We start from the raw sequence: 24,962 nt of genomic DNA, 5'->3' as shown, positions 1-24,962 counted from the left end.
AATTATCTGCAAAATATTTACTTTAAAAGTGCTGTGAACAATCAGGCCAGGAAGCTTGTTTACTTGAACATTTCCTCAACAAGAGTGCAAACACCATTGACATGAAGCTTTTATACTTTTCTCCCAGCTCTAAATAAACGCTGTGTAGCAGTGATCAAGATTTTGCTTTGGTTAAAGAAGAACAAGACCCCTGGTGTTTATTTTTTCAATATACGCATATTGTTAAAGAACAGTAACGGTCATCAGTGACTTCCTATGCACGTACTTACTGCAATTACCTCTTTCTTTCTTTCTTATAGGCATGTAGCCACCGCTCTAGCTCAGAGATAATCTGCTGTACAACTCCTTCACTGAAAGCCTTCAATCTCCAACCACCTTTTGTAACCAAAGTGTTCTTTATTTTTGATGGTGTCAGCTCTTTGTACTTTGATTTTGATTATGTAAATAATCCTGTATTTAAGCATTTTGAAAAGCCGGTGTTCATCTCAAGAGGCAACCAAAACATTCTGGAAATTAAGGTAAGAAATGTTGAAATAAATTTTTTAATTATTCGCAAGCGCGTATCAGCAGCACAGGGTGGAACAGATATTTTGATGAAATAACAGAAGCCCCAAGGAAGCAAGGGCAGAGAGAGCAGTGTGTTCGGTACTGTGTTCACCCAAGCCCCCAGATGTCACAATTTAAAAGATGTAGAGCTGAAAACAAATTTATATACCAGGGTCATTGTTGGCATGAGGTGGGGTGGGGTCCTCCTCGTGGGAGGACCCCACGCTGCATCAGCTTCTGATTGCGATGAGTTGTGTCACTGGTTCAGTATCAAACATGGCCAACAGCCCAGAACCTGAAGTGTGTGGTCTGCGTGCGAGTCGTGGCTCTTACTGTCACATGGGTTTGTGTCCTTCCTCATGAAAGACGTGGAGTTGCCTTTAGAAGGTGGCCTAGTGGCTTTGGCTCTCTAGAGCTGAGGGAAACTCTGGCCTGTGCACAAAGTCACTCATGAGGATCAGTCACCACTGTAGCCTAAATATTTATGGATCCATGAAAAATGCAAAGTTGATGCTGAGTGCTTTTTAAAAGAGCATTGAGAATAGCCTACATGGCACTGAGAAACATCTCTTAGGAATTCAGGGCCCTTGCAGGCACAGGCTGCTCTCTACTACAGTGCTGTGGAGAAAGTTAAATCCATTTCATGAGAGTCAGATTTCCTGAAATCTAGTGCTTTTCTGAGAGTATCAAATAGAAACAGTATAAATGCAGGTATTTCTAATTTACAATGGATGTTTATGAAAATGTGTTATTATGTACAAGTAATTTATATAGAATGTCTGTAATTTATATAGAATATAATCTATAAAAAATGCTTTACAGAAGAGAGTCAGTCTTAATGCTGGGGTCATCTCTTTATGTAGCTCCTCCATAGTTCCGTAAGACAAAACTATTTTCCCCTATGACAATCATGAAATCTTGAAGCCCTGAGGTCTTTGACTCCCAAGATGGTCCAGTGGGCCAGCTCCTGAGCTGCAGGAAATCAGAGGGAGTTACCTCAGAGCCTCTGTCAGCCATGCTGGGTTCCAGTCAAACTCGCTTAATACTGATCTGTCTCCACACAGTGTTTTGGGGAAATTACAAAGAATAATCAGTCTGATTTTTATTTTTTGTTTGGTTTTTCTACTTGGAACTTGTGGCTGTACAATCGCCTTTTCCTCAATGCAGAGCAATTGTCCTGTTCAGTTTTGGAGAAATGCTAGAAAGAGTTCTGGTGTGTGTGTCAACGGACAGCTGGGAATATATAGCTGCTGCATGGCTCAGTGCCTCTGTGCAGTGACAGCAGTGTTTTCCAGTATTTTCCAGGTCATGCGTATAAACCAATTGGAAAGAAGACTAATTTGAGAAGAATCATAGAATAACTTAGATTGGAAGGAACCTCTGGAGGTCTTCGTAGTCTAACCCCCTTGCTCAAAACAGGGCTAAGTTAAAAATTAGATCAGGTTGCCTATGGCCTTGTCTAGATGAGTTTTGAAGATCTCCAAGAATGGCGATTTTACAGCTTAAAAAAACCCAGCTCCACTAGCCTTGCATCATGCATCCTCTGCTTCAGCTCCCTTCCTAGCTCAGTGGCCCTCTGCTGTACTTCATCCAGTTTGTCAGTATCTCTCTTGTTCTGTGGGGTTCAAAATTTGACACACTTCTCCAGGTGTGGTCTCACAAGTGCCAAGCAGAGGAAAACAATCACCTTCAATCTACTGGCTTTGCTGCTGCTGCAGTATGTGGTGAGCCTTCCTCACTACAATGGCATACTGCTGCCTCATTTCACCTTGTGGTCCATGAGGACCACAAGTCCTTTTCTGCAGAGTGTCTTGCTACCCTGCTGTCCCTAGCCTGTCCTGGTGCATGGGGTAATTCCACCCCAGGTACAGGACTTTGCATCTGTCTTTGTTGAATTTATGAGGTTTATGAATTTATGAGGTTCCTGCTGGCCCACTCCTCCAGCTTGCCATAGTCGCTCTGAGCGGTGGTTCTGCCCTCCAGTATCTTAGTAATTTTCCTAAATCTGATGACATCTGAAAGTGCAGGGACAGTGCATCCTGTCCCTTTGTCCAGGTTGTTGATAAAGATTTTAAGTATTAGTCCCAGTATCAGGCATTGCGGAATGCCACTTGTTAGACTTCTAACCTTTGAGCTGATGGCCAGTCAGTTTTTCACCCACCTTATGGTCCATCCATCCAGTCCCTATCATCCCAATTTGTTTTCAGTGCTAGGAGAGACTGTGTTGCAAACCTTGCTAAAATCGAGCTAAACATTGTCCAGTGCTCGCCCTTCATCTACAGAACCAGTCATCTCCTTGTAGAAGGCAATCAGGCTGCTCAGGCAAAGTGCACCCTTAGGAACTGATGCTGGCTCTTCCCAATTGCATTCTTGTCCTTCCTCTCCCTGGAAAAGCTTCCATGAAGACTTGCTCCACAATCTTCCCACGGACTGAGGTTAAAAATTAGGTGTTTTTTAACTCTCTTCTTTCTTTTACTCTTGAACCTTTTATTCTCCCTTAAGGAGAAGTTCCTAGTGCTATTCATTGCTGGGAAGAAGCCATTCAGATGGGAAAGGCCGGCTGAGGACTGTCCCACTGACAACTGACCAATGTCACAATTTTGTAGCATTGATGTCACCTGTAGCCATGGCACCCAAGGCAGATGTCTACCTAAGCCTAATGCCCTGATTATTTCCTGGCAACCGACTGGAGAATAACATTAGTGAAAGCTGGTCTCCTAGAACAAAGCATGAACAAGCACCAATTTAACATCTTCCTCTAAATAGAATTAGTTATAGTGGGATGCTTCTACCAAAACAGTGAGGCGACTTTCAGAAATTATAGTCGGGAGCCAAAAGATCATTACAAGCCATATTGGCAACTCTTTTCTCTTGCCCCATACCCACATTCAGAAATATACACACACAAGTTTACATGCCTCATGGTCATATTTTGTGCAGTAATTAAGCAAGCTCAGCATGAAATTAAATGGCAGCTTGCTTCAGTGAACAGTCTGTTCTACCAAACCAAAGTTCTTTTATCTTTTTCTTAATTAGTTTCAGAGGGGTGGAGGGAGTTTTATCACAAGTTTTTCAATCAAACTAATCTAGTGTGACATATTTGGCTTTCATCAAATGACAGTAGGTACCAATTGAAGGGTTCTGTTTGGTTTCCCCTGATGACCATAAGATGTTTTTGTAAGAAAATGTTACACACAAGAAAATATTAAGTCTTCTATCTAAAACACAGTCAGGGCACTGTGTGCTACAAATGCCAGCCCTTCTTGTCTTCAGTGCCAGCCCTTTTGTCTTCCACACTACCAAGCCTCTCAAGGTCCCACATCATCGCTGTCTTCCTCTGCCAAGTATGTGGCTCTTTGAAGTCTCTCAGTGCCCACCGTGCCCCAGTCAGAGGGGTCATGGCAGAGTGGCTTGAGGTACTTCTCTGCTTCAATACTGTGAAGACAGCACTTCAGAAGTGCTTCTGTCTCCTGCCAACACGGGAAGCTCTCAGGGCTGGAGAAATTCTGGTGTTTCACTGTTGGGGACAACCAAAGACCTGAATCTACTGAAGAGGACAGAGTCTACTTGCTGCCTCCCACAGGAGCCACTGACCCAAGATCTGCAAGCTGGCCTGCTGACAGCCCAATGTGTCCTAGCTGCGAAAAACCCCACCCAAATAAATAAGGAAAGAAACAGCATCCTGCTTCAGTATGCCCAGAGGCCTGGCCTGGTCTGGGGTTGTGCTTATGCACCAAGCCAGTGCAGGGACTCTCTGCATGTTTCCAGAGGAGGCCTAGGAATGGACCTCTAGGTGACTAAAGTGTATTTATAAATACAAATCTTCCACTAGAAAAATAAGTAGTACAATTGTCATTTCATGTTACACAGAACTTCTGAGATCTTGGCTCTCCTCTGGTACATTTGTCCTAAAACTCAGAGTAGGACAAGACTTACTAAATTACTTACTCTATTCCTAATCCAGTACAACACATTCTTTATGAGACAATCTTAAGGAATTCCTCTTGTATTTATAGGTCACTCTTATTTTCAATCTTCTTCCACATTACATAGAAAATTATGTTTCTCTCAATGTCTGGTCCAAGAGAGTGCAATATCGAAACCCTGGTATTTCTGAGGAAGCTGAAGTAGAAGCTCTGCAGCTGCAGTAACTCCTCATTCTTCCCAAGTCAACTGGCTCTGCTTAGGAACCTCAAAAATTCTTCTGACACAAATCTCAGAATTTCCATGCCTTGCTTTGTGGTCCTTCTACTGCTTCTAGACTTTCACCCAAATTACTGCCCTCTCTCTAAAGTTGTGTGGTAGTTGATCTATCAGATTGGTTTGCAGCAACTACTCAGTCCAGTAATGAGCTTCTCTAGCTTGCATACAGGTGCATTGCTTAGCAAGGAAGGGGTAATATGCATTTTAGAATAGGAAATATTGTTTCCCAGTTCTCACAAGAGCCAGTTTCCTCCTTTTCTTAAAATCATAGGCAAATTCTGTGGTCCTGAGAAGAGCAAAACCACTGCTGAAAGAGTTTTGAAACTCTTAATATAGAGATATTATAGTGAATATATTTGAAACTATAATATATTAATGGTAACGTAATGGTAATGGTAGTAAGTAAAAGCTACTATCGTCATTATAACTGGCTAAGGACTACCTTAGGAAATATCAGTATGATTTTTTTTTCCCCTTCGGTTAAGTATCAGTTTTGGTGGAGAAGAAAAATTAAGATTTGGTGTAGAAGGAAAAGAGGCCAGTTACCCACACTCTCCAGGATAATATATTTATCCTGAAGATGGAAAACTCAAATTCAAGTCTTTTGAGGTACATCATTCAAAGGAAAGATTTGAACATGAATGGCTCACAATCTGCAGCAAGTCTGCATACTAATAAGCAATAAGCAGTCAATCACATGCTCCCTGGCCCACTGAATATTTACTTAATTAACACCAAAGAGAATGTCTCCAAGTAGGCAGAAGATGGGTGCAAAATGGACTTTTTTTGGCCAGCGATTAAAAAGCGTTTACCTGGGGTGTGGCTTTGCCAGTCAAAGTAGGATGTTAAACTGGCTCTCCTGTATGTTTATTAAAATTTTCCCAGGGCTCAATCTGATTCTGCAGCAGACCTAAAACATATGCCAAAATAAGATTTTTTTTAGCCCCTCAGAATGGGATTCTTGTTTTCTTTCCAGTATATGAGGCCTCATAGCAGTGTCAGCCATGATACCTTTCTCCCTTCTGAAAACCTCCCAGATCCAGCCCACATAAATAGCCTCTATTAGTGTTACTCCCCATCCTCCTTTCTCCCCTTTTAAACCTGCTTAATATGACTGTTTCTTCATCTTAAGCTGGGCTGTACATGGGGTAGTGTAGCTTCTTAAATACTGGTGCAGTCCTGAGCACAAAAGATCCCAAACTTGGCCTTTGGACACTACTATCACAATACCAGAAGGAATAATATTTCATCCAAATCTGGGATGTGAAAGCAGGTTTTCTGAGGAGGGAGTGCACTTTTTGTGCTGTCATCTTTACCAGGGTTTGTTTCTTTCTGATCTGTGGGATGTGATTTTTACAGATTTGTGCATTTTTGTGATTATAATTAATTAGTTCTTTTTGAAAGCTTCACTTCTGCTACCATAACCACTTGCAAAATAAAATTTTTGAGATGCCTTTAGTTTGTGGATAATATAATGCCAGTTTTGTATAAACAACAGGGTCACATAATGCCTCCCTTCTTGTGCAAATTATGCAAAAATCTAAACAAGACCAACAGGATTTATCTCTTGAACATCTACATTTTTAGAAGTCTGTATGGGTTGTATGAGTATTAGTGACAGCAGATTTTATCCGTAAACTTTATCATCCCCTTCTGGGCTGTCTGTCAAACTCCCATTTACATGAAAAAAACCTGATACACACATATTGACAGGGCAATGTAAATTTGCATTAGTCTTTTATTTCACAATTGTTTTTCCATTAAAAACATTTTCCAAGGTAATAAAAGCACTTCTTAACTTTTATGAGATGTTATGTAATATGAAATTGATTTTTTTTTTTTCCAAGGGAAATTATATTGATTCAGAAGCTGTTAAAGGAGAGGTGCTAAAAGTTGGAAATAAAAGCTGCGAAAACCTCCTCCTGCAGTCAGAATCAATTCTGTGTACGGTTCCCAGCGATCTCCTGAAATCCAACAGCGAGCTAAATATAGAGGTGAGGCAGCTACACCAGACATGAGATATTAATGCCATTTTTATTATCATTACCAATGTCACTATTGAACCTATAAACTTTAAATTTAAGCCTAAGCCTGTATTTACAGAGATATCTCTATCCCTGTTTGTTTGGGATAGAAATTCAAATAATATTGACTATTTTAAAATAAATATTATCATCATTGTTGTTATTACCTATTTGTACAAAGACCTTCTGGAGCTTTAGGCACAAAATAGGACCTAAACTAAGCACAGAAATAAGATGATAGTTATTAATCCAAACACAAGAGGAATCATATGGAGAAGAACAGGAAGCTATAATGGAGTAGGTTTACTTTGGAGCTCACAAGCCCTTTTTTCAGAAAAAAACCTTGCTGCCATCAAGAGGACCGATCCTTTCTGAAAGAATTTTTTGTCTGCTTTTTATAATTCCATTTCAATTCTTTTTGTAAGATGCAGACACTTAGGACAAATGTTTGAGTTCCACTGTTGTTTTAAAGGTGGTCTCACTAGAGTCATTCAGAGTGCTACTGCAAACTGTAGACAGTTTTAACCTACTGATTCATAGAATAAGACATAAATCTTTCAGTATCTGTATTTTTTTTAAGTATAAAAAAAAGAAAATCATAGCGGAATGGGATTACCTTTAAACTATGAAATTTGCTGATCATGGGCTCTGATTCACTGAAAACAGTGGAGACTTTGCCAGTCATGTAAGTGTAATAAGGATCAAAGTCTATGTAAGATCTTTGGAGCAGGGGCCATCTATTTTTTCTGTGTCTTTATGGCATTCATCTCAATAGGATCCTGGGCAGTGAATGGTATTCCTATGTGCTACTGCAATCTAAGTAAATAGTAATAACTAATTGGCTTTATTAATACAGTAAATATTAATTTATTTTAATATTAATTTATTTTGAAAAGTACAAATTAAATTTCTTGGATGTATCAGGCAAAGTATAAAATTAGATGCAGCTCTCTTTTTGGTGTATCTGTTTCCCAGAACTGTAAATGCCTAGTTTTCATATAATACTTGTGCACATGTTGCATTCTGTACATGTTCGTATTTTTACATATGCAACTGGGACTGGCGCTACATTCAATCATTTCTACCATGTGATATTTCCTTACCCTCTAAGAAACAGATATGCGTGACATGTATTTTGTACATAGAAAAGAACACAACATAAAGGGGTTAAATAAGGTTTCTGCTTGTTTACTGGCAAGGAGCCTCAGAAATTGCAGTCTGCCCAGCGAAGAAGAAAATTTGCTCTTTTGACGGGCAAATCCATCATTACAGTACCCAGAGGAATGAATTCCACAGGAGGAAGAGAAAAGATGGCCAAATGCATTCCAACTGACTGAGCTAGTGCCGTGTGACCTAAAACAGTTTTTCCCTGTTAGCTGCTTGGTGTTTGTTTGGTTGTTGATTTTTTGGGGTTGTTTTTTTGTTTTGTTTCTTTAAACTGTTGACAAGCTAGAAGCTGGCAAGGGACGGGCTCACGTGACCTTGGGAACTAAAATGCAGGCATGCTGTCAACAGAGAGAGAGTTTGATGTTACAGCATATTTATGCCAGAAGGACGCATATTAAAGACATTTGGGCTATGTTTTTTTAATGTACATCTCAGCCCATATATTCATAGGCCCATACATTTCTGTACACCATTTGAGTAAAAATATGAATTTAGCATTTTGAATTAACATCTGGTAGCAGTGAAACCCCATTATCCAGAGTGTGTGTGTGAATGCGTGCTATGTGTGTGGTGTAGCACATACATAGCTGTGTCACTACCAGAGCTCTTGAAGGCATGTAATAAATCATTAAAATGTAGATCAGCTTTTGCATGCACCAATAGAACAGTTTCTCCACTCCCAGTGTCTTATCGCAGTACAGCATCACAAAATCAAGATTTAATACATGTGGGACATACCAGCTCATACTTCAGTACTAATAATCTACTTCTTACTTTGAAGTAGAAATGATTACATTATTACTTTTCTTTGTTTTTTTCAGTGGAAGCAAGAAGTTTTGTCAACAGTTATTGGAAAAGTGCTGATCCGGCAAGATCAGAATTTCACGGGACTAATTGCTGGAGTTGTTTCAACATCAGTTTTCGTTTTCATCTTTTTGGTGTTTTTCCTCTGGAGAAGGAAGAAGAAACAAATTAAAGGTCCATCATAGTTAATTCCATCAAATAACTCCATTACATCTTAGATTTTAAAAACTGACATCAATTTATGCTTTGCTTAACTGCCATGCAATGCCCTGTTATAACCTGTTAGCAGAGGTTTCACAATCAAGTCCAATGTTTAGTTGCATTTCAGCCCTTGGCTCTTGCATGAGCTGGGTGAAGGGCCACACTATGCCTAAAGGAGAAGGATTTCAGAGGAACTCTGAGCTATTAGGAAAACTTAGTAACTTCTCTTCCCCAATCAGCCTTGGAAGAGGGGACGAGTAAATGACATGCGTGGAACCATGAGTACTTCAGCTTCATCCCGTTGCCTTGTAGTCCTCCCAGCTGTGCCTAAGTTGTGCAAGACACAGAGCACTGCAGTGTCCTGGTCTCCTGTTCACCCAAATCAGGAACTTGGTCAGAGTGTGCCTCCTCTCTGGCCCCCACGTCTGGGTTTCTTTCCAGTGGGAACTGCTGCACTGCCCAAGGTGGGGAGGGGGAGGGGAGCTAGTATATAAGCAGGTCTTGTTCTGACACAGTATCACAGTCAGATCATGAAGCTGACCCCAGAGGCTTCAAAGCTCTCTTCAGTCTTCTAGTGTGGCCAAGAGTGGGGCTTTACCCAAGTTACAGCAAATCTTGGGCTGTACAAATAGCTCAAGTTCAAGTCCTGCCCATGTCTGCTTCAGCAACAACTCAACCCTCTTCCCAGCAGAGCAGAACACCTAAACTTCAATAAATACCTAAATGAATGTTGGCACACAGTAAACATGAGGGTTTTCTGATATTTCTTTCTCCTTCCTGTTCAGATCTGGGAAGTGACCTAGTGCGCTATGATGGCAGAGTGCACACTCCTCACCTGGACAGACTGGTGAGCGCTAGGAGTGTAAGTCCAACAACAGAAATGGTTTCAAGTGAATCTGTAGACTACAGATCAACTTTTCTAGAAGGTACAGCTGTGTTATGAATCTGTACGGATGATATTTTATACATCTTGCTTTTCATATGTCTTCAGATAGCTATTTTGACCAGTATCTTAATTTCAGTTTCGCATCTGGTTTGTCTGTGTCTCCATTGTTTGGGACTTTCATGTGCTCACAGGCTTGCTGTTTGAACTGAGCTTCTCAGGTGCTTCCCAAGATAATGGTGCAAAGGATTTTTACTTTTACTCAGGTTGGAGGAATATATAAAATACTACTAGTAAAAACTCTCTTTAAGTATGCTCCACAATTTATTAGGAGATAGTGGATGTAATGATTCTGTGTTGTCATAAGGTCCATCACACCAACTGCAAATCTGATTTGAAAAAAAGTGATTTTAAGGATAGCACGGAGTGGCTGTAGGTTTAGTGTGTCTCAGTGACTTCATACAGTCATTATAAAGCAGTTGTTTCAGCCCAGCATGGGACATGGAGCTTGGTGAACTGATATTCTTTTGTCTGTTCATGCCCCTCCTATAAAATGGCACACTGTATGACGCAGAAATGTTGATTTAAAAAATTAAGCTAAAGGGATGTGAAAACTGTGACAATTTGAGTAGACATCCATGTGTACTGCCGTATACAACTCAACAGAAATCACTCCAAATCCTTATTCCACCTTTGTAATCCCCAATCATGGAGCCTTTGAGAGCCAGGCCCATTCCCAGCTTCCTTTATCATCCTTTAATTGCTGCAGCAAGCAAGCTTGCACGGGAAGTTTCTTGACTGAAAGATTCCCAAAAGAAAAGGAAAGCCTGTGTCACTGGTTAGAAGGGATAGTGGTACACGAGACAAAACGGTGCAGAGATCCTTGGTGGAAGGTAAATCCACAGTGGCCCTGGGGCCACTTCGCACTGACAAAGCACAGCAGAGAGTGCACCCAAGAAGGTGCGGTGACTTAATGTTCCTGTAGGAATGTTTATGTTAATTACTGTCAAAGAATAAAATAATAGGAACATTAGAAAACATGCAGATTTACATGTAGCAGCTGTAAAAATTATTTTGCAGCCATGGCTAGAGTATTTTACCATGATTATTAAATAGATATTTGCCCTTGGTGACATAAATGTGGCTTTGTAAATGTAAGAGTTTGTATTTTTACTTCAAGATACAGCAGCACTGTGTTTTTCTCAGCACCTAGAGTGATAACAGTAATATATGAAAATTTTCCAGGTTTTATGCATAAATATATAAAGCATGTCTGTACAACATCTTTTATTCTTCATGATAAAATGTCTGATAATTTCTGTTGTTAAATTTACTCCCTTTTTTTCTTTTTGACCCTCGCCTAAATTCTGCTCATTGACTCCACTGGAATAATCCCAGACTCAAACTGGTGTAAATTAAACTTAGTTCTTTGATTCTATTACACAAAATACTAGGAAAAAAAATCTTTTAAACAAAAGTAATTTAAAATACCTGAACAATATGTTGTTGACAAAAATAATTTTCTCAGATAAATACTCCTTGCTTGACTTAACCATTTTAATTTCTGCTATTTTAAATCAGCTGGCTCATGTTATTTTCATGAGTAGCACCAACTGTATTATCTTCAGCAGTTACAGGATATGAATCACCTCTAGGCATTTCCCTGGTTGAATATTTACCATTGGATAAATATAGCTAGTCACCAGCCGTTTGGAACCTTCATGAAATGTGAAGTTCCCTACCAAATTAGAACATGACAATAATAAAAGGTTTAATGTTTTTAATTGTTCACTACTTCCTCCTCCCATATCACTGTCATTTTTCCATTTTACTCTTGTTACTCCCAATTACTAGAAATGCTATAACCTACACTTGGCAAGAAGTAAAAAGGCTTCATTCCATCCCCTCAGGAAAGTGGAAGTTTTGCCATTTACTTTCATAAAAGTAGAGCTGAGACAAGCATAAGTTTCTAGTGACATGGTTTTCCTGGAGTTTGGCAGATTAGCAATGCATATTTTCATTTTCCCTTTGTGACCAAAACTTTTGCACAGCCAAGCCACTTCCAAACTGATAAACTCAAACCTTGCTTACTAATGCAATAAAACTATTCATTTTCCAAGGAGAAGTCTGATAGGATTATAACGGTTTCTGTTCATCTTGCAGATCAGTTTCCAAGCATGTCTCAGAATGGATCGTGCAGACCTGCCCAGTATCCTCACTCTGACCTCTCCCCAATTCTGTCTAGTGGGGACTCCGATTTAGCCAGTCCACTTCTCCAAACTAATGTCCACATTGACATCAGTGCCTTAAATCCTGACCTGGTCAAAGAAGTGCAACATGTGGTTATTGGTGCTGACAGCCTGATTGTGCACTTCAGTGAAGTAATAGGAAGAGGTGAGTACTGCAATTCTTACCTTGCAAACCACAATTCTTTTTGCACACCCATTCATTATAAACCATTCTGAATAAGTTTTTCAAGCTTTTTACCTCTTACAGCACTGCATCCCCTGCACCAAATCAAGGAGGGAACCAAGGGGCTCTCCTCTGAAGTCAGATGAAGGGTAGTGCATTTGATCAGAGAAGACACCAGAGGGAGGAAGGAGTCTGTCCATTAACGGGGCTCCTTTGAACTCAGAGACTTGCTGGTTCCCCCTCAGCTGTCTCACTCGCACCCTTCTCCAGGCTACAGAAAAGCTCAGCCAGGGCTTCTGATGCATAAGGCTGCAGTGCAGGAGTGAGGCTGCTGCAGAATATTGCACAAGCCTAAGGCACACACCTAAATGGCAGGGGATTCTGAGGCGGAGGCACCAACGACCTTAAACTCAGAGCCTGAGAGCTGGCAGGATTGCTACAGGACAGAGAAAACTCCTGCAGTCACTAGTGCATTCAGTAAAAGTCCCCCATGGGCCAAGTGAAATGCACACACCCCTTTTTCCTCCACAGGTTTCCCCCAGCTCTGAGGAATTCGCTCTTTGTTTCCTCCCACCACAGGCTCTCTGTTCTCCCTCATTCCTCTCTCACTCCAGCTGCAGTAATGTGTGGCTCCTGATTCACTTCCCCTTATTTTTGTCCCTGATATAGCAAGTCGCCTATTTTTCTGAATTTCTCCCATCACTCCTATTTCTCTACATTTCCATAAGTAGGTTCCACCCTTATTTCATAGCCCAAGCCAGTATTTCTGTTAGGAGCATTTATTAAACTCCGTACTATTGAATACCTATTAGTAACCCAAGCAGAAACTGGATTTTTAGTACTTCGGCAGATCATGCATGAGAGGTCTCTTGTTGAGTATCAGAATACTGATAAGAATTTGGCCATAAATGACATTGCTAATGCCTCTTCTGCAGGAAAATAGCCACAAATCAAACAAACAGGCAGTGTGTTTCCCTTCCATGTATTACACTTCTTCATCCCCAAAGCAAGGGTGGGCCTTTTTCTTTTCTTTCTTGTTTCAGGGAAGTCCAAGTAATTTCCCATTTTTTAAATGTTGAAAAATATCAGGAATGACACCAATATAATTAACCATTTTTAATTTTCTCCTCCATAACTAGAAATGGGCCAAACCCAAAAATATTTTAGACACACCCAATCCAAGCTTTAGGATTTGTGCCCAGGCTCCAAACAATCTGTGGTCTGATGGGATTTTAGTTGCTTTTATAAAACAAACTTTGCATTAATTTTACCCCAAGCCAAAAGCAAAGCCAGCTGGGCTCTGACCAGCACTTATGACTGGAACCTGGTAGAATTAATCAGATAGTCTTGTTCTCTGCAGAACTCACATTTGGCAAAAAACTATTTTGCTTCCTAACTGCAAATATTAGTATTTTTAAAGTGTCCAGTAAATAGTACAGCTGTGAAGGAAAGGCACCGTTACATGTATATAATTTGATTCGGATAAATTAATGCACGTGCCTGGAGCTCACAGTTCTTTGTTTCCCAAACAGGTCCACCTGACTTCTTATAGTGGGTTTCCCCATAGTAGGTTTCTGTAGGCTACCCCATTTGCTTGGCAGGATGCGCAGGATCAGGAAGGACTTCTGTGTCCCTGACAGTTTATTTCACTGCTGAGACCATGAGAAAGAAGGCAAATTTTGCTCATCATCTTTTAGTGACATTTTGCACTTGGAACTATGCCATAGCAGAGACCATAGACTGCTTGCTGCCTAGCGATGTGGTGATTCTGTGATCAGTAGAGCAATTCCCAAAGTGTTCGTGGCCAACACACCACTTTTAGCACTCAACATTTTCCATGGAATAGCAAGACCTGAGAGACTGTAAGCCCACAGTGACCATCCTTATGCAACTTTCCAGTGAAGATGCATCAAGGTTGTACAATACAGTGGACCACTTAGCATGGGCTTGCAGTTCCACTGGGAACCACCACTCCAGTGGTCATGTCAGCTTCTAACTGCTCCCTTGTGCCTTCCAGTGCCGTCCTTTGACATATATCTCGCAGAAGAGTATGGTGGGAATGGGCTGACATGGTTTTTCTGTGCATAGTCATTACAGGAACATGAAGCAGTTGTGGCGCCACCCTTGTCATTATTTATAATGTCCATCTAGGTCAAGAAATATCAATTATGCTGCAAATAGAGTTTTCATTTTATGTAATGATGGTTTTATGTAATGGTAGTTTTACATGTTAGTTATGAAGTATACATTACAAGTGTTGGGAATTGGACAGAAACAGAGTGTGATCACTTTCTTAAAGCATAATTGTTACCCTGTGGAAAATACCATAAAGCTAATTTTACTTATTAAAGCTAATCTTGCTCATTTTTTACACAGGACATTTTGGGTGTGTGTACCATGGGACATTGCTGGATAACGATGGCAGGAAAATTCATTGTGCTGTGAAGTCACTGAATAGTGAGTTACATGTTTAATAGTGAGACATTACCACAGTTCCAAAGATAACTGGGGTGAACTAATTAATTGCAGTGAAGTGTACTTTCGCAAATAAAGATTCTTAGTTGCACCTGGATCAGATTTCTCCCTGGAGCGTTTCCAGGTTACCACAAGGCATTTGTATATATTTGTACATCAGATGAAATACCCATATATTTCCTCTACAAAGAAAAAGACACAGGAAAATGAGGGAAAGGCAGTGTAATTTTTTACTCAACTGACTACTGAAGATTTGGTTTTGGAAGTTAAATTGCTAAAGAGTGGGCAAAGCTGCTGGAAAAACAGGAAGAAACTATCACATTTATTAAAGGCTTTATTCAAGTGTTGTTATTCAATTCTAAACAATTCATAATAAGAAAAGGAGAAACAGAATTAAAATCACCAGCAAACTGTATTTCGTCATTGTAAGAAAACCAATGCACATAACCTAGTTGTAATGTGGGAGGTGAGGAGCATGTTTGTAGCTTCTCATTATCACTTTGTTGTGCAGTGACATGCTGTACAGAAATGAACTGTAGTTTGTTTGGGTTTCTTTTAATTAACTCATTTTATTACTGGATTTCTCAGGGATTACCGACCTGGAAGAAGTAGCTCAGTTTCTGAAAGAAGGAATAATCATGAAAGATTTCACTCATCCCAATGTTCTGTCACTCCTGGGAATCTGTTTGCCCAATGAAGGATCCCCCTTAGTCGTTCTTCCATACATGAAACACGGAGATCTTCGAAACTTCATTAGGAATGAGACTCATGTAAGTACGTGGTGAGGTCTACCAAACGGTAATGCAAGTCTAGCCACACCCTGCTCCAACACCACAGGTTATAAGCTCTGATAATTACATTACGTCTGTAACTTGCTGCTGTTACTACACCTTAACCTTTAGCACTTGCTTAGGCTGGCAGTGAGCCTGACCACAGCGCTGCCACTCCTTCCCTTCCCCCTCAAATTCCTCTCTAGAATGTTTCCCAGAAATTATCAGCAATAAGTATTTCTCATTTCCCATCCATAAGCCTTTTTATAAACAAATGTGTTTATGAGATCTAAGTCAAGGGGCCCAACCATCTGCTGGTTTGAACTGGCATCTCTCTGTTGACTTCAGCACAGCTGTGCCAGTTGTCACCATCTGCTCTTCCAACTCCTAGGTAAGGGATCTTCATGTCCAGCTAGTGTCACAGTCCCATTATTATCAATATTTTTTCTTCTTATCTTAAGAAAGAAAACCAGCAATTGTTATACAAACTATGAGTATTCTATTATCAGAGATTTTCCGTTTCCATTGAAAGACTGCAGATTTCTCAAATGTGCCTCGCTGCTTTCTCTCAAGTATGAGACCACAGGTCTTGCCTCAAGTAGTGTAAGCCCACTTTATACTGTAGTATTTCACCCATTTCACAGTGCTAGGACAATATAAAGTGACTTCTGCACCAATTGGATTTTGCCCCTGCCTCTATGGCAATCAACAATAGCCAGTACAATTTTTTAAAAAAACAAACACATCTTGACAAGTTGTTGGGGGAGTTAAGCTTTCTGAGGTAAGGACCTCTTCCCTTTTGAGCTTCTTTCATTTTACAAGCACCAGGGCCCTTGTCTGTGAATGGTGCCGTGGTTCTTCCTGAAGTAAATACAGTAATGACCACAGTTGAACAAGATTGTTCCACAGAAGAAAATGACACAGAGCAATGTCAGCAGCACAAAAATCTGTGGGATCTTACTATTACATAACAATTTGTGCTGTTGGATAAAAGAATTACAGGTTTATGTTTACACTTATTTTGATATTTAACATTTTCAGTAAGGTCTTACCTTGTAGACCAGCAGAAAGAGTTACCAATTTTTGCGGAAAAATCTTCCTCTGGTAACTGCTAAGGTCTCATTTACCTTTTCCGTGACATCATACTGATGATAGCTTGCACTTATTTTGCCCCAAAGAGGACTCTCTCCTTTCTTGGTCTTTTCCAGCTGATGAGCTACAAGTTCATAGTTAGCACCTTCTACTGAGTTACATGCTATTACTCTCAAGTTCACAAATGTGAATTTTGTGTATCAGCTGTGATGCTGGGTTTTCAGCATACTGTTCCACTTCCCAGCCCAGGTCATGTTGCTTATGCTGCAAACTCTACTCTTCTGGAGTCTCTCAGCTTTTTTGATTTCTTAAAGTGTATTATTTCCTCACTGGAGGTAAGAACTTGACCTAAACTTATGCCAATTTTACTACAAGCATCAAACTGTCTCGGTCATTCTGGTGGCAAGATAAGTGTATCAAAAACTGAGTGTCACAGCAAAAAACAGTCTGCTCCTTGGGCTTCTGCATTCATTATATCACAATTGTATTTTACAGAACCCAACAGTAAAAGATTTAATTGGATTTGGCCTTCAGGTCGCAAAAGGGATGAAGTACCTTGCAAGCAAAAAGTTTGTCCATAGAGACTTGGCAGCAAGAAACTGTATGTAAGTACAAACACCTAATTCCAGCCACATTATCACACTCTTCTGTGTAAGGCAGTGAGATAAGATAAATGAAAGTTTGCAGGATTCTGCTTTTTTAGTCATAATAGGGTGTTTTTTTTCATTGTTCCGTAATTATACTGATGTTTGTCTTGCATACTGATGAGCTACTCAGCTTGCTAAGGGCTCACTTCTTACACATAAGCTTTTTTTGAGTGTGGGAAATAAGAAAAGCTGAGGTGAAAGTGTAGCCTCTCAAAATCATTGGTTAGAGAGTTTAAAAGGCATCTCCTAAGGGAAGTTAAACTGCTGTTGTCTCAACTTGCTGTGCTTCTACCCAACGTCTTCAGAAGCAGCACGTCTCTGCTGCCGCACCTAGCAGGAGGGAGAGGAACACAGGGGAACTTTGTGAGAAAAACAAGAACACAAAGAAGCACCAGTGAGACCTCTTGACAGTAATCTTTCATTACATGAGTATGAGCTTACTTTGGCTCAATTGCACACACAAATTAATGTTAAAAAATCAGAGCATGCAAAGAATCTTACTAGTGTCTGGGTAGCCAGACGGTTCAGTTCACACAAAGACTAACTGTTACAGGAGTTGCCGATACTATTACGCTGATTCATCACCTGTGTAGTGAATTAATGAGGTACAGGATTAAACGTTAGCACATCATAATCTGGAACTCTGGCTGCAAAAAGGTTATTCACCTGTGACATCAGATTTCTTATTCTTTTTTCAAAGGGTGCACACTCGTGCAGCTGAACAGCCTCTGAAAAAGAACGTTTTCTTACAGCTGCTGTTTTTTTAAGGGAGGAAAAAAGCCACAAGCAACATGATTTTCAGGTGTCCTAAGAAGAAAGCAATTAGGTTATTGGATAAAAGTCCTGGTTCATCTAATCAAAGCCCAAATAGTGGCAACAGGACATTCCCTCTGGCCTACTGTCTCTTCTTGGGTGAGGAGAGAACAGCTATCAGGATGTCTCACATTGCCAACTGAATGGCTGCTTTTGTACTTCTGTGTGGCTAAGTACTTCAGAGCATGGAGAGCTGCTGGCACGCGAGAGGAAGATGCGTGATTGAAGACCCACATTCCCCAGTGGCCATGTGTGATCCAGCACTCAGAAGCACAGCCCCTGCCACAATGGCAATGTCCATCAGAAAGGAAGCCAGGGTGCAAATACAGTCCCCGTGGACTCTTGACTCTATTCCACTATCCTTGAAGAGGTGCAGGAAGCTGCTATGACATAAACTGTCCCCTGTTGACCCATCAAAGTTCCCTCCTACTCCCTCCATTGGTATTGGCTTAGTCATTACATCAGTAAATACAGCAGATGGTTGTGTGCCATTCAGAGGGACTTCAACAGCCCAGAGAGTTGTCCAGACAGAAACCTCATAAATTCAAGACAGGGAAATGCCACGTGTAGAGGCTGAGAGAGACAGGATTGTTTAGCCTTGAGAAGGCTCAGGAGGATCTTACACAAGTGTATAAATACCTGATATGGTGGAATAAAGAAGATGGAAGCTAGATTCTTCTAAGTGGTGCCCAGGGACAGGCCAAGAGGCAGTGGGCACAAATTGAATTAGAGAAAATTGCATTCAAACATAAGAAGAAATGCTTTTATTGTAAGGATGACTGGCCCAGAGAGGTTGTGGAGTCTCCATCCTTGCAAATATTCAAAACCCAACTGGTCATGGTCCTGGGCAACCTGCAGTAGCTGACCCTGCTTTGAGCAGGGGAGGTGGTGGTGAACTAGATGATCTTCAGAGGTCCCTTCTAACCTCACCCATTCTGTGATTGTGTGATTCTGTAAAGAAACCCAAAAGCAGGTGTTTGCTGCAGCTACGTCTGCACATGTAATGAAGGATAGGCTTAAGAATGCCAATGCCCATGCTCTATCTGTTTTCTGACAATGATACCGCTTATCAGGACAAACAACAAGCTTAGGAGGACCCAGGCTAGGGAGATCTTCTGGTATGGCTGAGCTGTAACCCCAGCAGAACTTTCCTTATGCCACCATTCTTTCCCAGTACAGACACCAAACACATCCTTAGTTACAGGACTACATTATTCTATACGGGCCATCACTGAGATAATGATAGGTCCTTCCTTATCAAAACTGAGAGTGAATAGGAAAGGTGATGCCTTGACTTGGAAATAAAAATGAGAGGTTTCCAAGGATACAGAAGAAGAAACAGCAGTGGAAGAAATGATGTAGCACTCAATCAGGATGTATAGGCTATTAGCAAAAATCTTTTTATACAGAGCAATTTTTTAAAAGAACTGTAATTCAAATTATATTATCAAAACAGTATCAGTAATTTCCTGAGTTCATTCACTGTGTTAAATGGGTGTCAAATATACTTCACTGCACTTTTTGTTTCACTGTTACATTCGTTAAAAGATCCAAGATAAAGTACTGCCTTCCAAAGTCACGGTCTCAGAAATGCAAGTCACTCATTGTAATCCACCATCACTGTAAATCTTGCCCGCTCAGTTGCAGATAATACTTTTTGTCATTTCTCTAGGTTGGATGAAAAATTCACTGTCAAGGTTGCTGATTTTGGTCTTGCTAGAGATGTCTATGATAAAGAATACTACAGTGTGCACAATAAAACAGGAGCGAAACTGCCAGTGAAATGGATGGCTTTAGAAAGTTTACAAACTCAGAAGTTCACAACAAAGTCAGATGTGGTAATGTACAGACATATTTGTATCACCTATTAATTTCTCTTACATTGCCTGGGGCATCTCTCTAGTATGTAATGAATGGACTAACTCCAACCCAAAACTTCCATTTGAATCTAACTTTAGTTCACGTAAGAATAAGAGACTGTTTCTACATCCAGAAAACATATTTGTCCCAATCACAAAGCAACAAGTTGTTGACCTGATTATCTGTTACTGCTCAGGGAAGAATTAGGAGTTTAATCCCACTCCAAGGGAGACTAAGGACATTCCAAGAAGCCAAATTGGAGCTGAACCCTGCTATAGGAGGGGCTCTGGAAAGCTTGACAAAAACAGGTTAACTTTGAAACTCATAAAATGTAATAGTTCTCCAAAATACTCTATTTGCTTTATAAATACTTACTGACTGCCTACAGCAATCTCAAGTATTACCTGGCCATGTATGAAGAAAAAATTATAAGATGAAGTCATTAGTTGGCTGGATCACTTTGCATTTTAGCTCTCCTTTCAATCCAGATTCAAATTAGCCTGTGATGCATAGAATTTTCACCATGTATATTCTCTTCAGTATGTATTTACACAGGGTTAGTCAGATCATCAGCTCATGTAAATTGGCAGAGCTCCATTAACCTCAAAGGAGGTCTGCCAATTTATACCAGCTAAGTAGCAGGCCTATAGGCTTTCATTTTCTTTCATTTACTTAGTTAAGTTTCTCTGGCTCTAATTTAAGTGGCTCCTCAAGTCCCTACAGCATTTATTAGCCCACTTAAAAGAAAGCTGAATGCAGTAAAATAACTTTTCAAAGGGAAAATCCATGCATTTGAATGCTTAAATCTGTCAAGCCACCTTCTAAAACTGGAATGTAAAGCCCTCCAACCCTATAACTTATTATTTATTTTCTTTGTTTTCTTAGTGGTCCTTTGGTGTGTTGTTATGGGAACTTATGACAAGAGGGGCACCACCTTATCCTGATGTAAATTCTTTTGATATAACTGTTTACTTATTACAAGGAAGAAGGCTGCTACAACCTGAATACTGCCCTGACCCACTGTAAGTAAATAGTTTGCAAAGCCTTCTGCCAATGCTACTGATTCTGCTATTATAGTAAGCGAGACTGTGGGAAGAAAGAGGGTTGGGGTTTTGTTCTTTTTACATTATTTCATAATTGATCACTTCTTTTATTTGAATGGCAGGTATGAAGTCATGCTTAAGTGCTGGCATCCAAAACCTGAGATGCGTCCAGCATTTTCTGAACTTGTTTCAAAAATATCAACAATCTTCTCCACTTTTATTGGGGAACACTACGTTCATGTCAATGCTACTTATGTCAACGTGAAGTGCATTGCTCCCTATCCTTCTCTTTTATCATCACAAGACAACACAGACATGGATGTTGACACATGACGGGTGTCTGAAGTAGAGGAAAATCCAAAAGCAAAACATTTTGTCCACTAGTTTTTACTGCCCGGTCTTTGTGAGAACACTGTTGCACATGTTTATGTTGTTGCCCAAGTTGCACTAGTACAAGGACATGATATCATATTGTTTAAGGCTATGGGATTCTATAAACCATCACAGTAATTTCCAAGTATTTGGACAACTGCATCAATTTACCAAATGGAAACATTGTGTGCTACCATCCAGAGCTAGTTCCCACTAGCTCTCATTAATGTGTGCTCAGACCCAAGAACAAAGATGCATCATTAATGCCACGAAGGAGAAAGTAGAATACCAATCAGTACGGCTGGAAGGACTATTACTGTTGCATGTACTTTAGGATAATGAGCAGTGCAGAAATGGTTTTCACACAAAAGGCTAAGACAAACAATGAGAGTTGCAAGAGTTTAAAATGTATTTTCCTCCCGCACAGTCCAAATTTTGGATCTTTGCACTACATCAACAAGGTTTCTTAGAACATAGGCAGCCAAGAGAGCCAGCCTCATGGTAAATGTCTTAACAGAAATCATCATCTAAAAATGATGTGGAGTAAAATAGGTATGTCAGCCTTGCCAGTCCTCTGGTATAGTCAGACGGTACATAAAATGAGGGGAAAATCATCTAGCTTATAGCATTCCTCATGTCAGCTTTATTCCAACATTCAACCACTCCTTTGAGTCAAACAGCCCGTATTGACAGATCTTTTGCTGAAAAATGCAAAGCCTTCATTTCTTTCGGTAAAGAATTAACCACTCTCTGAGAATGAAAACTTGAAGGCATCCATATTAAATGCCAGGCTGATCCCTGGGATGTAGTAATATGGGCGGCATTATTCTGGAGAGGAAGAGGAGACAGGCAGGCTGGCAACCTTACGGAGCTGCTGTCTGGTGAGTCACACGGCAAGTAGCTGAAGCTCTGCCACCTACCCTTGGGTGGAGCTGCCGCCAAAGGTGAGTAAAGAGTGGAGGCGTTGCAGCCAGCCCTGACCTAAAAAGACACTGCCAGAGCAGGAATGTTGATAACTTCTTCATGCCAGCCCTATAGAGCTGAGAAGACCGATCAAAAGAAGAAACAGCTTTAGGCCCCCCCAGCCTCTTCTTGGATCACACAACCCAGTGAATTATGATGCCTACTTTTATTTCTAGATTATGACCAGAGAAACAGTTCTAAAAAGAGATAGTAAAACTTTCATTCATTAGAGAAGAGTACTATAGCTTTAGGGCAAGCATCACATGTCATTTCTGTTCCTGTGGAATTCTGTGCATACTACTGTATAGCTTGTTTAGTATAGGATAGAACTGGGTTTGTTGGTGTAAACACATAAAGTATTCTATTTTTATATTAAAAAAAAGTTTATTTTTAATGACATTTACAAAGTTTGGTTAGGCCACAAAATACTGCACTGTGAACATTTCAGAAAATGTATGTCAACGTACAGGATTCATAAATTGTAGCAACCTTAAAAAAATACTGTGTAAATATTAAAATGGAAAAGAACCGACTGTAAACACACTCCACCCTAAGTATAATATCTCCGTTGCTGCAAGCCAACCATTTTAAGATCTTCAAAGAGAGGTAGTGCAGATAAAGAGCTGATATAAGGGAGATACATTGTTCTTGGGAGACAGTGTTATAACTGAAAGATTTATAATGAGGGCAGAGTGTGTAGGGAAACTATGAGCAGATACTATTGTATTGTGTTTCGTCACCACTTTCATTTCAGAAACAAACTTTCATGTCTGCTGAGAGCAATACTAATTGTAAATTGCTCAAGGACAAAAGGCTTTGCTGCAGGCAAAAAAAAAAATCATCTCTATGGTTGTTAAAACAGCTAAGGAAGTTTATGACACATAGATTTGGAGAAGATACTCCAAACTTGTACATACATGCTTGAGGAACGCTGCAATGTGAAACAGAGGACATTTTTACTATTTATGAACTTTTGCTTGATAATGTTGTGTCTGGGACACCTGTAAGAATACATGATTCTGGTAAAGATTTGATGTTAGTAAGTTCATATATCTGCAAAGAGCTGAATGGTACTTATGTTTATAGTTGTTGTTATGACCTAATAAACATGTTATTAAAATGAATTATTGTGATACTTTATGCTCCAAAGTGCTGTAATGACTGTTAACATTTGACTGTTAAGCTGATAAAAGTCTATATGCTTTTTCTGACTAACATGGGAAGAGCAACCTGTGGAACTGTGCGAGAGAGAAGCAGCAACTCAGAAACGTAAAAATATGGAGAGTGCACCAATAAATCAAACATGCAGTTCGTCAGCCTCAAACCCATTAATAGATCAGAGAAAGGTGCAGAATATTTGTTGTGAACAACTATGGCATAGTCTGTCTGAATAGGAAGCCTCTTGCCTATCCACAGGCTGCGCCCATGCAGAGCCTTAAAATTCTTCATGCGCTTAAGAGTTGGGCGTGACATTTGAAGCTCGCAAGTTAGGCATCGTAAAGAGTACCTGCTTGGCTCAACAAGGATGCCAGTGCTTGCGTTTAGCATCCAAGCTCCCTAATCAGTCATGATCTACAAGAAACTTCAAGCACCTGAAGCTACGTCCCTCATGGTCATCCATCACACATTTCATCTCTGTGAGGTGCTTTGTATCTGACACCTGAAGAGAGAAGGCATTGCAGTCCCCAGGGGTCCTGGTTCTTCTGGGGGAACAGGAGCCAGCCCCGCTCTTCTCCCACGCATTTCCTCCCAGTTACATTAGACACCTCCCACCGAATTCACAAGTTCACTTCTGTGAAGTGTATTTTAAGCAGGTACCCCACAAACACTGCAACAGGCACTGCCCTGTGCCACTTAAGCCAGACGATGCTACAAGCTCATTTCTGCAGCAGCTTACCTCAGGGACATTTTATACTTACTCAGAAATATTTTTTAATGCACAAAAGTCTTGGCTGATTAAAAACAGCATTTATATGCTCTCATAATTTCAAAATATCAAGCAAATCAACATCAAAACATATTTTCTCCAGACACACTTACTTCTTACCAGAAAGTGTATATGCTCAGTTTCAATTCAAAGTGTATTTTGGGGAAAAAAGGCATTGGAAATAGCAGCTAAGGATGAAAACATTCTTCTGTTGTGTCACAAGCCCAATCCAGCTAAAAGGTCTGACATTTTTCATTCTAATTATTTACATCTAATTTATTTTCCGATACATTTTCAGGATTTCCCTGAAAAGTAAGTAAAAAAATGTCCAAGGTTTTACCACAGTCTGCTATTAATGACCAGGGTCTTCAATCTAAACCGGCATAACACAGCCAAATGATAGTCTGAACGTAAATACCAGATTTGTAACACATTCCTGTGATTACTTCTCATGATTTCTAAGGTATGCTATATATTGCATTTTTGAGAGGGTCAACAGAATCACAAGCTTCCCATGCTCGGTTTTTCATCCTAGTAACTTTGTTTATACCGGGTACACGCTGCAGCCCATCTTCAGCTGACTGACTGACTCTGGCAGCCTTCCCCCTCCGCATGAATATTAACAGTGGATGTGGCCCGTGGTCAAAATGTTGCATAACAGACACCCTACACAAAAGCCAAGAGATCAAAAAAATAGGGAGGGATATCCTCCCCCCATAGAAATTTTCCTATTGATTTCACACAAGCTTTTTTTTAGTGT

General features: G+C 40.2%; 1 protein-coding gene across 2 annotated transcripts in view; it reads left to right on the top strand.

The window, feature by feature from the left end:
* Positions 1–23,399, top strand: part of MET (MET proto-oncogene, receptor tyrosine kinase) — an 89,795-nt gene extending 66,396 nt beyond the window's left edge. For both annotated transcript variants that reach the window (XM_049814427.1, XM_049814428.1), the window contains exons 11-21: positions 300–518; positions 6,597–6,743; positions 8,762–8,918; positions 9,731–9,871; positions 11,992–12,222; positions 14,617–14,697; positions 15,304–15,485; positions 17,073–17,182; positions 19,710–19,875; positions 20,783–20,919; positions 21,063–23,399. In XM_049814427.1, coding sequence (XP_049670384.1) covers positions 300–518; positions 6,597–6,743; positions 8,762–8,918; positions 9,731–9,871; positions 11,992–12,222; positions 14,617–14,697; positions 15,304–15,485; positions 17,073–17,182; positions 19,710–19,875; positions 20,783–20,919; positions 21,063–21,273 — 1,782 coding nt within the window. In that variant the 3' untranslated portion in view covers positions 21,274–23,399. The remainder of the gene's footprint in view (positions 1–299; positions 519–6,596; positions 6,744–8,761; positions 8,919–9,730; positions 9,872–11,991; positions 12,223–14,616; positions 14,698–15,303; positions 15,486–17,072; positions 17,183–19,709; positions 19,876–20,782; positions 20,920–21,062) is intronic.
* The last annotated feature ends 1,563 nt before the right edge of the window (positions 23,400–24,962 follow it).

This window comes from Accipiter gentilis, chromosome 11, assembly GCF_929443795.1.
Source record: "Accipiter gentilis chromosome 11, bAccGen1.1, whole genome shotgun sequence".
Classification (NCBI taxonomy): domain Eukaryota; kingdom Metazoa; phylum Chordata; class Aves; order Accipitriformes; family Accipitridae; genus Astur; species Astur gentilis.
This window is presented reverse-complemented; position numbering and strand designations above follow the sequence as displayed.